At 41.9% G+C, this 14668-nt stretch overlaps 1 protein-coding gene across 2 annotated transcripts in view; it reads right to left on the bottom strand.

Annotated features, from left to right (window-relative positions):
- FLT4 (fms related receptor tyrosine kinase 4) overlaps positions 1 to 14668 on the bottom strand; it is a 340007-nt gene that overhangs the window by 7424 nt on the left and 317915 nt on the right. For both annotated transcript variants that reach the window (XM_040345001.1, XM_040345000.1), the window contains exons 27-28: positions 14399 to 14538; positions 10864 to 10984 (exon numbers count right to left, since the gene is read on the bottom strand). In XM_040345001.1, coding sequence (XP_040200935.1) covers positions 10864 to 10984; positions 14399 to 14538 — 261 coding nt within the window. The remainder of the gene's footprint in view (positions 1 to 10863; positions 10985 to 14398; positions 14539 to 14668) is intronic.

The following is a 14668-nucleotide window of genomic DNA, read 5'->3' on the forward strand; positions in this document are numbered from 1 at the left end:
CCAGATTAGGTAACAATGATTGCAACCTCCTTAGGGAATATCCAGGTGGAAACTCAGATAATCTAGGGTCTGATGTTCTATTTGCACTTGACATTTGTGGTATCATCATGCCAAGAATGAAAGCGCTCGTTAAGGCCCTCCGAAAAAAAAATTGTGGATGCCTATAAAGTAATTTATTCCACTGTAGGGAAAATATTCTATGAGAGGCATAGATTTTAAGCAACTGCTAATTTGTCCAGGACTAGCTGGCCCTACAAAATTAAACCCTGGAATCTGATGCTAAAAGAAGTCTCCAAGCACCCCAAAATGTAATCACAGAATGCAGGTAACTCTTCCAATGATTGGGGTCAAAGTGCTTGCATCTTAAATCAGAAAGAGATTGCATTAATTTAACCCATGTGAAGGGTGAGCCAGGAAAAGGCCTATGATGTTCAAAATGAACATAGGAGCAAAGCTACAGTTTGCCATCAAACTTATAAACAAAGATCAGGTCTTCTGGAAAAATGTGCCATGGACTGATAAATCAGACTGAGATGTAACAGGAGGCACAAACCAAAGACAGCATTTCAGGAGAAGAACCTCATACGGAGTCTCTTACATACTACTACTCCTGTGCTGTGTCTCCTCAGAGCTGAATGGCAGTGCTGTGGCACTCTGCCTGGATAGCCTACCTTGACTTACCTAGCCTGTTTTCAGATTACTCCACTGTCTGCTGTTTGCCCTGACCGCTGCCTGACAGTAGATTATGCTTCATCTGTCACTTTCCCTTACCCCAGAATGTCCTTGGCCTTTTTTACAATTATGCTCATGATCTGCCGCATGCCTGGATCACCTCCCTTCTCTGGACTTCATTAGGGGATACTTGCCAGCTGGGCTTCAGTCCACATACTCCTGAAGACCACACTTACTCTTTCCTTTACCCTTGCTCAGTTCCTTGTGCCACTGGCCAGAAACTATAGCTTTCTGTACTAAGCCTGGGGCAACCAAGTACCAGTAGACCTGCTTGCCTCAAGGAAATGGGGGCTGCTATAGGTGAAGGCACTCTTTTCAGCTATAGTTTCAGACCTCTGTTACTGGGGTGTTACACATACCAATTGTGTTGGGGTCACTTTGCTGCTTGAGACCATGGAAAGCATGCACCATTAAGTCAGCTATGACATCTGCATCACATCAAAGTGTGCTTGAGGAGAATATGAGGCCATATCTCCAAAAGTTGAACCAGAACTGGGTCTTTCAATACGATAATGATTTTATTTCCATTGAAATGTTGTATTTTTAAATAATTTTTAAATGGGCAGTTTATGCAAAGAAACTCTGAAAAATCGTGCAACTTAAAGAATTGTGTCAGAGACTAGTGGGCAGTTCTGCAAAATGCCTTTAAGAAGTAATTTATTTTAAGGGGGGAAATACCAGCTACTGAGCCCCAGATGTAGTTACTTTCGTCAGAGTACACCATTACATCTATTGATGTTTTTCAAATTGCTGAAAGGGCCAATCTCGTTTATCTGTAGGCATTGTTTGAATAAAGATCTAATGTTTGCAAGTGCAAATATGTTGAAAAAGGGATTTAATTATTTCCATGCAGTGTACTAACTTTTTCACATGACTGTACATGCTGTGCTTAAAAAATTTGCAGTTTTTCTATAATAAATGTTATTAGGGCTGCAATTATCGATTATTTTCATAATCGATTAGTTGGCCGATTATTGTTTCGATTAATCGATTAATCGGATAATAGCCTTAAAAAAAAAAATTGCATTTAAAAAAAAAATTGGGCCAATTTGTTGTTGGGCAGATTACAAAACACAAATTGCCGCGAAAACACATTACATGCTTTTCTGCAGCTTCTCCATTGAAGTATATTGAACGGAAAAAGACAAAATAGCACAGTTTTGCGTTAAAAAGTCCTTGCCCTTTCCAAATACGCAGCAGCTGAAAAAAAATCATGGATGTGAACGTGTCCCATAGGAAAACATGTAAATGAACTGTAGTGTGTTTCTGAAAAAAACACTAAAAAACAGAGGTGTGAACCCAGGCCTGAGATGTTTAGTAACATAATGGGGTTAAAAAAAACAAAAATAAGTACAAAAAGAGCAAATAATCGCTACTGTAAGGGGTTCATTTTTTTTACTGTGGGACAGTGAAAGTAATATTTACAGTAGCGATTTGCTTTTTTGTACTATAAAGGGCAAATTTTTTTTTTGACCCCATTATGTTACTGCCCGATTAATCGATTATGAAAATTGTAATTGATTAATTTCATATTCGATTAGTTGTCGATTAATCGATTAGTTGTTTCAGCCCTAAATGTTATTAATATATCAAAGTACACATCCTAATATTATTCAAGTTTAAAGCATGCAAACAATCAATTCCCTCGCCCGCCCGTACTCAAGGCTGACCCTATAGAGAAGCTTCTGATCCCGGGGATCTAACTAAACCCATGTCCACTCTATATGGTGCACTCCTGGGCACTGCCTCCCCCAAGCTGGAGAAACTATGGGACACATGGCACGGTGACATACCCTCACTGGACAGGGAAGGCTGGGAGGACTGTCTAGAATATGTCTCCAAATTAGTTATCTCCTCTAAGGACAAATTCATCCAGATAACATTTTTGCACAGAATATACTACACGCCCTAAAGACTTCACAGAATATTTCTAGATAGGGACCCTGAGAGTCCTAGATGTAAAGCGAACGTATGAACAATTTTCAAATGTTCTGGGACTGTCCTGTCGTCTCGGCCTACTGGACGAGGGGTATTTTGGGAAATCAACTCTAGATTGAAACTATCCCTTCCAATGCTACCTGAGTTGGCCTTATTGGGGGGTTCATGATGACGAACAACGCTCTCATCACTCCAAATTACTGATTTCATACCTTCTCTTTTACGCTAAAAAAGAAATACTGCTTAAATATATTATGCCAACCCCCGCCTCCCTCTCTCCTCCTGGAAGGCACAGATTGGAGCTGCCCTACCTATGTATAGGATTACGTATATAAACAGGGCTTGTCAATGGAAATATGAAAAAGTATGGGCCCCCCTGGACTTCTGCCTAGTACACTAGGGAGGACTAAATTTCCTAGCATAGATACTAGTCACTTTATGCTGCTAAATAACTGTTTGAGTGTAACTACTATGTAATTCTTTTCTTATGAATGTGAACTTTCGATGCATGCTTTGCTGCATACTGTTTCTTGAACTGTATATGCACGGATACTTCTTCATGCAATGCTCTGTACTGTACCAATGAACATGCTGTTACATTCACCTATATGACAACAATAAAGTACCTTTATTTTGTAAAAAAAAAGAAAAAGCATGCAAACAAATTGTGTTCATGCACATAGGAGCTAAGAAGGGTATACACAGACCGAAAACAGGCTGATTCAGCAGGAACCGGACAAATTTTGGTCAGTGTGAGTGTACTGCTGTCTGTTCCGTGTCAAATTTATCTTTATTAGGCTTAAAGTAAGTTAAACATGAAGCATACATGTGCTACAATATAATGGTGGTTAGCATGTCGCAAGATTAACACTTAGTATCATCTTCAAATGTGTTACAAGAAACAAATATTAGCTAATCACATTCCATTAATAATTTGAAACAGTTTCAGCAACTAATACAGCAATGTATAAAATGTATATTATTAATTACATTTGCTGATGAGTAAATTATAAAAGACAATACTACCTTATTTAAGATAACAATATCAATTGTCAACTAATAAGGTCTAGAATTCCTAACCTTTTTAAAGCTAATGGTAGGTCCATGGTTGAACCCCCTTATACAAATCAGACCGAAAAAAAAAAAAAAAGGGTAACGAAAAGTAAAAATAAAGGGGGGGAATAAGAAGTGGGGAGGGGGACAGGAAAGGAAGTCTGCAGGGATGAGCCCTTGTTCGACACCAAAGTGGGAACATACAACGGTTATGATCATGAAGGAAAGCTACCATGGCAGTAATACATGTTCATTAAAATGGTCTGGAAATACATATTGTATCCATGGAGCCCATAGTGATTCAAAGTTGGTGAGCGTGTCCTTATCTAACGCATCCATTTTGGCATGTGTCATAGCAACATTCATTCTGTTCATCGTTTCAGTCGTTAAGATACGTGATGTCTTCCAGGCTTTTGCTATGGCCTGTTTGGCTGCCGTAAAAAGTTGCGTTAGTAATCTAAATTGTGCGTGTGTTAGAGTATCGGGCTTCAGATTTAAAAGTGCCATTTTGGGTTCTGGGGGTATGTTCGAATCAGTTAGTGCATTCACCATCTTAAAAATTTTGTTCCAAAATTTCTTTATTATCGGACACGTCCACCAAATATGAAAGTATGTACCCTCAGAGTTGCAATCCCGAAAACAACGACCATCATAATCTAAGGCATATTTAGCTATCCTATTCGGCACCAAGTACCATCTAGACAGTACCTTATAGTTCGTTTCCTGTGCTAAAACATTCAAGGAGGCCGACTTGGTGTTCCGCCATATTTGGCACCATTCCGAAGTATTTAGTTCCTTACCCAAGTCGACTTCCCATTTCAGTACATAGGGTAATTTTGTTGAGGTATCAATAGATAGTGACTGTACGTATAATGTCGAAATCACACCTATAATATGCGGATTATCTTTACAAATGTACTCAAAGGGGGTTATTTGATTAGTCTGCATCGTGGAAGTTACATGGGTTTCCACAAAATTTTTCATTTGGAGGTATCTAAATAATTCTGATGAAGGGATATCATATTTTTTACATATTGTTGGGAAAGACATAATACCAGAGGAATCCAAAAAATTATAAATATAAATACAGTCCTTCCTAACCCATGCCTTAAATGTATTAGGATAGATCCATGCCGGATAGAATGCTGGGTTTTTGTAAAAGGATAGCAGTGGGTTAAGAGGGGACACCAATGAATATTTAGATTTATAATTATCCCATATCGAGAGAGAGTGTCTAATAATAGGATTATCAATTTTCTTACGTAGTCTGGGAGGAATCCATAACAAATTAGCTATAGGGATGGGATCACATTCAGTTGCCTCAATTGCCACCCATAGTGGTGTTTCTTTTTTAGCGTGATATTTAGCCAGGGTAGATATTTGCGCTGCCCTGTAATAATTCGTAAAATTTGGAACCCCTAGCCCTCCCCGTGTTCTGGGGAGATACAAGATTTGCATTTTTAATCTGGGTCTAGATGTTCCCCATATAAAGGTTGACATTCTTTTTTGTAGTGCCCTCAAAAAATAAGCCGGTATCGGACTCGGAAGCACTCTGAAAAGATATAAAAATGTTGGCAATATCGTCATCTTGATCGCATTGATCTTACCCATCCAGGACAATGGGAGCTGGGACCAAAATCCAATCAATTTTGTTACTTGTTTCAGGAGCGGAGGGTAGTTATAAGTGAACAAGTCAGACGTGTTTGCTGTAACTTGTGTTCCTAAATAAGGGATGCTTTTTTCAGACCAAAGAAACGGTAGACCTACTTTTGCTGTACTTAATTCCATAGCTGAAAGAGATATATTTAAAGCTACACATTTCTTAGGGTTAATAGCTAGACCTGAAAATGATGCGAATTTGGTAAGTATTGGGATGAGATTTGGACCAGTGACTTGAGGTGATGAAAGAAATAGAAGTATGTCATCTGCAAACATGCATAGTTTGTGTTTGTATCCCCCTAACTCTATGCCTAATATAGTAGGGTCAGATCTAATTTTTTGTGCAAGTGGCTCTATAAGAAGGGCAAACAATAACGGGGATAGTGGGCAACCCTGACGCGTTCCTCTTCTGACCTCAAACACGTCTGACCTGTATCCCGCATACTTAACATATGCTCTCGGGTTATTATATAATGCCAAAATCCAATTAATATAGTTAGGACCAAAGCCCCATTTCTGTAGTGTAAACTCCAAGTATGCCCAGGACACAGAGTCAAACGCCTGCCTGATATCCAAAGAGAGAAAACATGCCGGTATACCCCTTTTTTTAGCTATGTGTGCTAAAAGACACGCTCTGCGGACATTATCACCTGCTTGTCTTGAAGGCATAAAGCCTACCTGATCACGATTTATAAGATTACCTATAAAACCGTTTAAACGAGTAGCCAAAATTTTGCCTAATAATTTTATGTCTACGTTGAGCATAGATATGGGCCTATAATTAGTACATAGCGTGTCATCTGAATGTGGTTTGGGAATCATGCAGACCGTTGCTAACAAAGATTCAGGCCTGAAAGTTTTCTGTTCTAACAAGTTGTTGAAGGCTTCAGCTAGTCTAGATGATAGTAAGTCAGAAAAGGTTTTAAGATAATTCGCCGAGAACCCATCAGGCCCCGGTCTTTTATTAAGTTTCAGTTCATGAATGGCCAAAGCAACCTCATCTGTCGTAATGGGTTCTTCCAATTGTATTTTCTGTAATTGACTTAATTGTGGAAGGTCAACATGAGCAAAAAAGGTGTTTGCTTCCGAAGTATTAAATTCTGTGGATTCCGAATAAAGGGACTTCAAGTGTGAGCTAAATTTTTGTACTATCTTAAGAGGATTACTGGAAAACATCTGATTAGCTATTTTCAATTTTATGGGTTTATAATTTTTATCAAGTTTATTAAGGGCTCTAGCTAAATATGCTCCTGGCTTATTGGCTTGTTTATAAAAAGTATGTCTTGATCTATTAAGAGTCCTATTCGCTGCATCAGTTAAGAATAGATCGTATTCTAAGCGCGCTTTGTCTAGTCGAGATCGATTAGCGTGAGAGTGGTGACTTTGAAGGGCCTGGAATGCTGCATTGTATTCCGCTTCTAGTTTATTTGCCATCAAAATCCTTTCTCTTTTTAGGATCCCTATTTGTCGTTGGAATACTCCTCTGAGGACCGGTTTGTGAGCTTCCCATAACGTGATCGGGGATATATCTGGGCTAGAATTGATATCAAGATATTCTTTCAGTGCTTGTTTAATCACTGGGCAATGAGCAGGGTGTTTTAGAATTATCTCAGGAAGATACCAGGTAGGATCGCGGTTCTTAGGAATAGTAGATGCAATTGTAGTAAATACCGCATCATGATCCGACCATGGGATGGGTACTATACTGGAACCTAATATTTCTGGAGCCATACCAATTGTCACAAATATGTGATCAATTCGACTGAATGATTGGTGTGGATGTGAAAAGTGCGTATAGTTTCGTTTAGTGGGGTTATGCTCTCTCCAAGTGTCCACTAAGTTGTTTTTAGCCAATAAAGCGGAGAGGGAGCCTGTATCCGTACGTTTAGGCGGGACATAGGGAGATTTATCCAGAAATGGAAGAAGGACTTGATTAGAGTCCCCACAAATGAGAAGAGTCCCCCTTTTGTGTGTGTTAAGCATTTGAAATAGATGTGATAAGAATGGTACTGGGTTGAGGTTTGGAGCATAATAAGAAACTATTGTGATTTCCGAATCAAGCACCTGACCTATTAATATGAGGTATCTACCCTGCGGATCTTTTATTTCCGTTCGTAAAGTGAAAGGAGTTGTACGATGGAATGCAATTAACGTGCCCCGTTTTTTAACTGAGGCTGAGGCAGTATAGACTTGAGGGTATGAGGGGTTGAAATATTTAGGAGTGGTGCTTGTAGTAAAATGGGTCTCCTGTAAACAGACTATATGTGCTTTTTTAGCCTGAAACGTTCTAAACGCCTTAGTTCTTTTTTGTGGTACATTCAATCCCTGTACATTCAGCGATAATACGTTTAGTGGTGCCATGATAGCTTTACCTCACTGCTCATCTTACCATTACAAATCGAAGAACAGCTGACCGACCCGATCCCTGCAGACTTAGGGATGAAAAAAGGAAAGAAAACAGTAGGGTATTTAACCTTGAAAGGGGAGGAAAACACAAAAAAAGTTAGAAAATATATATTCAACATCAGACCAATAATGTCCATCTTGTTCACCCGTGACGGGGCGAAACTGCCCCCGTCAGGGGAAAAGGGGATCCCATCAATTCCCCGCAAAGTAGTGCGGGGAACCGAGAAGATCATTAAGGAGCACAAGTATTTTCCGTGAGGTGGAAGACCGTCGGGCGTATGTACAAGTGTTCACCTATAATATATATTAATACATGGTATAGCCGTGTTACCATGTCAAATGGGACTCTGCTAAGGACCCTTTATCTAAGAAGTGGGTGAAAAGTGTGTGCCGAGACAAAATATCCTTAGTTAAACTGACTAAGGGAATATACATATGTAAGGTGGAAAAGGAAGAAAAAAGAAATAAGTCAACCTGAATGCAGTACACAAAAAAGGGTCAAATATGTCTGTGCATTCTACCCACTCAAGACCTATTGTATTGTACTATAGTACATGTGGGAGTGGGACTTTTAGCTCAACCATATATTAAATGAAGTGTCTATACTACATATAACTAATCCTAACGGCTTCTATATTTCCTGGTTTGCCACTCAATTAGGAGCATAACGAGCTGCCAATGCATGAGGGGGAACAATATGATTTAAAATACAAGTAGTGTAATTATAAATTAATAAAATTAATAAAAGAACTTGCTTAAGGAAGATCTTATAATGTGTCGTAAGGAATAAGAAACAATAGCTGTCCGCAGGTGTATAAGGTGTCTTACTGCGGGCACATCTGGCTTCAATGCCTCACCCCTCCCTCCGCCCCGCCAATTGGCAAGGGGGAGGAAAAAGGCCACAATGCAGGAGGAAGGATGGTTTAAGAATGTTGTGTAATGAAAGATAGAAATAGAGAGATAAAAAGAAATCAAAATCAATCAACAAATCAACAAACTAAAGTTGTTGAGCAAAAAATAGAGGAAAGAGGAGCGGAAGATTTGATCCGCAAAAGATGGTAAAAAAATAAAAATAAAAATCCAAATAGAGCAAAAGAGAATGAGTAGAAGCAGATAAAGAAGAAACAGTTAAGAAAAACTGATATGAAAATAGATAAATAAATATAGAAATAAGAATGAAGAAAAAAAATAAAACTAAAAATCATCCTGTTGTAGATTCTGTCTGTTTTCCCTACATCTCACTAGGCAGTCTTATGAGCATGAGAGAAAAATAAACATAAAGTTTTCCAAAGATTGATCAGTCCATGGTATCTTCCTGATCTTGGGGCTGATGTACAAACCGGCCACGTTTGTTTGTATGCTGTATGCCATTATTCTTCTCATGTGGAGTGTTGCCATTACGGGATGATGCTGATGCTGTGCGTCTGCGTGAGGAGCTGTGTGTATTACTGATGTCAATGATCTTTAGATCAATTAAGGCTTGATGTAATTGATCGGGCGTCCTACACACTATTTTAGTTCCCTGGAATGTAAATCGTAATGAAAAGGGGAACCCCCATTGGTATTTGATATTTCGTTGTTGCAGTTCCATTAAAAGGGGCTTCATAGCGCGCCTTTTGGTGATAGTCAGCTGTGATAAGTCTGCAAATATTTGAAAAGTATGGCCTTGAAATATGAGATTACCTTTTGCCCTAGCTGCTTCCAAAACCTGTTCCTTTGACCTGTAGTAATGGAATTTAGCTATTATGTCCCTAGGGGGGCCGTCCGTTTTTTTAGGGGCTAATGCTCTGTGAATCCTATCGAATTCCAGTCTCTGAACATCCAGTCCTGGTACTAATTCCTGACATAACGCCATGATGGTACCCGAGAGGTCAAGAACTGACTCTGGAAGTCCCCTAAATCTTAGATTCGATCTTCTGGCGCGGTTTTCAAAATCTTCCAATTTACTATTAAGTTCCATGTTTTCTTCCTTCAATATATCTATTTCTGACTGACAATCCTGCGTGTAAACTTCTAATTCATCCATTTTTGCCTCCAGAGTTTCAGTGCGGCTACCTAGGTCTCTAATTTCCTTAGTCAGGTTTGTGGTAATCTGTTCTGAGGTGCGTTGCAGTGCCTTATTGAGCATTCTCTCAAATTGCTTTAGGATCTCTGAGGGGACAGTGGCATTAATTGTAGGTAATTGCGTTAATGAAGACATATTATCCTCCTCACTGTCTGTGCTCAGGACACTGAAGGATGCTGATGCCTTTTTTCCCTGTGTCAAGCGCTGCTTGCTGTTCCCTGCAGCGCTTGTCTCTGAGGTACCTGAGGTGAATGGCGCCTTTTTCATTGAGCCCTTTGGCTGCTGTGCTGCGCTGACAGGATTCGTTTTCACTTTATTCCTAGCACCCCCGAGTACCATTTTGATATGAGAGGCTTCTCCTCACCTCCAGGGATGATATCCAGCTGGTCCCAGCGATGTGCGGTGATTAAAAATTTAATTTCACCCGCGATCCTTCCACCCCACGGAGCGGAGCTCTAGTGCCGCATTACCGTGCAGCTAGACCCCGCGCATGCGCTCTACTGCTGTCTGTTCAACGGTCATGTTGGAAAACAAGCAGTCGATCAGTGTTTGCAGTCAATGGCTGCGGCTCTGATCCGGGTGTTCTGGTGGGGGTGATTAGGGGGAGTCCCCCCTTGTCAGAATACAAAGACACAGTGGGAGAGATCCCTGAATCAACGTCACTTGTGTTGTCACTCAACATGTATACCTAGCTTTAAACATGCATTTAGCTGCCTGTTATAATTTCCCTGTGCCCCGGGAACCGCAAAGCTATACGTGGCTGTGCCTTTGTAAACATGGATGCTTTTTTTGTATCAACGATTACCCGCACATGTGTATTCAACATATTTTCTGAAATTCAATGTTTCGTATTCAGAAAAGCATGCACATATAAAGAAGCATCTGTGTTTATAAGAGCACAGATGCATACAGCTATTCACTGGTATGGCAGGCTATACATGGTACTGCATCTGCAGCTCCCTGGGCAATGGAAAGTGATCTTGGCCTAAATGAACTCAGACTAAACTTACCGGGTGCCCTTTGTGTGCCATGTGTGTCATTGGAAATTCTTCAAATGTTTTCAGTCTTGATGGGCAGCGGATCTGGTTGCCCCCAGTAAAGCAGCCAGGAAAGGAAACACAGTTGTAATATCTGGGTAGACAAAATACAAATGAAGCAATGTTGTGTCAGAGAACGACTATACAGTACAGTAAGATGCAACAATGCAGTGATAAAACTTCAAAGTAATCTGCATCATAGACAAGCGCCACAATCTATTCTGCAGTAATAACTATCATACAGGGGTAGACAGAGCAAAATCTAATCAAATTGTTCTAAAAAAAATTCTACATTTAAGGAATGAAGCTGGCCATACAGTACATTCCCCCATGCACACATTTGAGGTGGACGTGGGAAACCTCCCTGCTGTGTCATTGTCATTTCTGACAGCAGAGGAGGCAGCTGGACTTCTCCACTGTCAGAATACACTGATCAATGCTGCAGGCTATTGACTGGATGTAGCACCCTCCTAGTGTAGGATTCTAGGTAAATTTAATTTTTGGTTGCTTCTGTAATCAAGGGAGCAGTGATTGCTTGTTTTGGTCTCTTCAGGGTTTCACAGGCTGGGAGTTTAATTGCTTCCCCCTGTCCCTAGAAGAGGTTTCTATAGCTTAGGGAGAATATTGATAAGGGTCTAGACCAGGGCTCAAAATTTCAAGTCCTGATCTACTAGCCAGGCCTCAAGGGTTACTCGCAATCAGTTGCCCCACCCAGCCCACCCCAACCCTAATTTTGCCCCTAAACAAGCCCCCATAAATCTCATGAAATGACACTTAAATGTTTTATGCAGAATTAAGTTATAAAATAAATATTAACAACAACTGTATCCGTGCCCAACAATGCAGGCTGCCTATGCCCACCAATGCAGTCTGTGTCCACCAAATGCAGCCCGTGTTCCCCAAATGCAGCCCGTGTCCACCAAATGCAGCCCGTGTTCACCATGCAGCCCATGTCCACCAAATGCAGCCCGTGTCCACCAAAAGCAGCCCGTGTTCACCAAATGCAGCCTGTGCCCACCAAATGCAGCCCGTGTCCACCAAAGGCAGCCCCTGTCTACCAAATGCAGCCCATGTTCACCATGCAGCCAGTGTTCACCAAATGCAGCCCGTGTTCACCAAATGCAGCCTGTGTCCATCAAATGCAGCCCGTGTTCACCATGCAGCCCGTGTCCACCAAATGCAGCCCTATGTCCACCAAATGCAGCCCGTGTCTACCAAATGCAGCCCGTGTCCACCATGCAGCCCATGTTCACCAAATGCAGCCCGTGTCCACCAAATGCAGCCCGTGTCCACCAAATGCAGCCCATGTGCACAAAATGCAGCCTGTGTTCACCATGCAGCCCATGTTCACCATGCAGCCCGTATCCAACAAATGCAGGCCGTGTCCATCAAATGCAGCCTGTGTCCATCATGCAGCCTGTGTTTACCAAATGCAGCCTGTGTCCACTATGCAGCTCGTGTTTACAAAATGCATCCTGTGTCCACTGCGCAGCCTACCTGGTTCCTGTGTGCAGGGAAGGAGAGAAACAGGGGAGCCGCCCAGGTAATCAGTGCACAACGGGGGGAAGACAGAATAACAGTTTTCATTTTACTTGCCGTGTTCCCACCGTTCAATGTCATATTCAGCCCCGCCCCCTGGCTGGGGAACTTTGATTGACAGATCACCCATCACCAAGATTGGACGGGTGATCTGTCTATCAAAGTTACGGGACCAGGAGGCTGGGCTGGATCTGATAGCGAGCGGCGGGGAACACGGCAATTAAAATGAAAACTGCTATCCTGTGTTCCCTGTGCTGTAAACATCCGGGCGGCTCTCTCTCTCTTCCGCCTCCGCGGTCACTGGGAGAAGGACTCCCATTACACACAGGCTGCCGGCGGTGCTCGCCCCTCCGGCTCCCAGGCAGCCCTTCCTCGCCAGACCTCAAAATCCACTCGCAAAATGCGAGCAGGCGAGTGGATTTTTTGAGGGCTGGTCTAGCCAATCCCTGGGGAGGTGTGCTGAGATGGTCTGAAGCCCTGGAGAGATTGTTTTTCCCCAGGGAGGAGAGTTCTAAGCCTCAGGGAGCTATTGCACCTGAGGTTGCCTGTGGACTGTGTTGCTGTTCTGTGAGGTCTCAGCGGTAGCAGAGCTGGGACCTGGATGTGATCTGGAAATTACTGCAGGACTTCACCAAAAATATTGGTTCTAGAGAAGGACTGTCTCGCTGATTGAGTTGTGTCCAGAGGAAGCTGGAAGGTAGCAGTTGTCCTGGGGACTTGTGAGCATGGACCCTGAATTAATTCCTTGTGACTGTGTGATTTTGGGATATAAGTCCCAGATGTTGCTTGGACCGACACCGCTCTCATAAACTGGCCATGTCCCTGTCCTCAGCAATGTCTTGGACTGTGAGCTTAGAGAGGAGTGCCCTCCGGTACCATGCAGTGTTCCTTAGATTGCACTGGGTAACAAAAGTCGGTCAGCAGAACAGGGGAGAGAGGGGGCAGGGCCAGGTCGGGGCTCCATGTCTGAATGGATACACAGAGCTTTGACTCAGTGTGGGTGCCCCCTGTAGCAAGCTGCTGGCTGAGGGACATTCAAAGGGGGAGGGACTAGGAGCAGCGAAGAGTGACCCGAGAAGAGGAGGATCTAAGCTGCTCTGTACAAAACTGCACAGAGGATGTTTGTTATTTAAAAAAAAAAAAAGACGAGCCTTTTTCAATCACTTTATCACTTTTTTTCATCCTGTCATCAGAGTAGTTCAATGTCACCATAGTGACACTGTACTACTCTGGAGGGGAATTTATTTTTATTTTTACACTATTATTGCTTATAACAGTGATTACTGTCATGAATAACTTTCCATTCATGTCAGTTGGCTTACTGATGACATGCTGTGATTGGCTACAGCTAGACACATGGTACAGGGCGCTGTGATTCGCCCAGGTACCATGTGATAGCTGTAGGTCAATCACAGCATCACAATAGTAAGCAAAAGAGTCCTGAAATTCATGGTTGTTTTGTTTACATTGTAATGATCTGATCGTTATGACCAATCATAGCGATTACATGACACCCCAGCTACTCACAGTTTCTGGGCACTGTCGTGATCTGATGTGTCCACTGGATATAGAGCTCATGGAATCTAGCCGCTGCGTGCCCCAGGGGGAGTGCCATATACTGGTTTGTTGCGGCGCTTGCACATTTACTGTGAGCAGGTCGGCAAGTGGTTAAAGTGACAAACAGCACTCACATTAAGATTGTTGTACAGCATTTGCAAACTGGAGCTGAATGGTACTTTAAAAGCTTTAATAAAGCTTGCTGTAAGCTTTGCAAATGCTTTGTAAAGACTTGCTGTTCACACTGCTCTTATACAAGCTGAAGCCTGTGTAAAACGCATCTATCAACTGTCCTCTTATCTTTACATTATTAGAGAATTTAACGATAGGATATCACCGGATGCTATAGAGGGAAACCTTTCTTTAAACCACATTGTTAATGAACGACCGATTTTTGCTGTAACAGGCTCACCTTACAGCCAGGTTATGACAGTGCAGTCTCATGTCACACTCTTCCTCATCAGAATTGTGTTGTGGGCAGATAGGAGCTTGCGATGAGTCCATCTCTTCTAAACTCGTTGAGTCATTGAGAGGGATGTAGTCCTTTCCTTCCTTTGGGAGGCAGTTAGGAACCATTAGTATGCCTTCTATACAATATTTACTCTTTCTTTTTGACTATACCTTTATTGATTTACAAATATGGTTAAAACTGAAGTCAAGGCAAATACAGGTGATACTCGAA

This window comes from Rana temporaria, chromosome 3 (genome assembly GCF_905171775.1).
Source record: "Rana temporaria chromosome 3, aRanTem1.1, whole genome shotgun sequence".
NCBI lineage: Eukaryota > Metazoa > Chordata > Amphibia > Anura > Ranidae > Rana > Rana temporaria.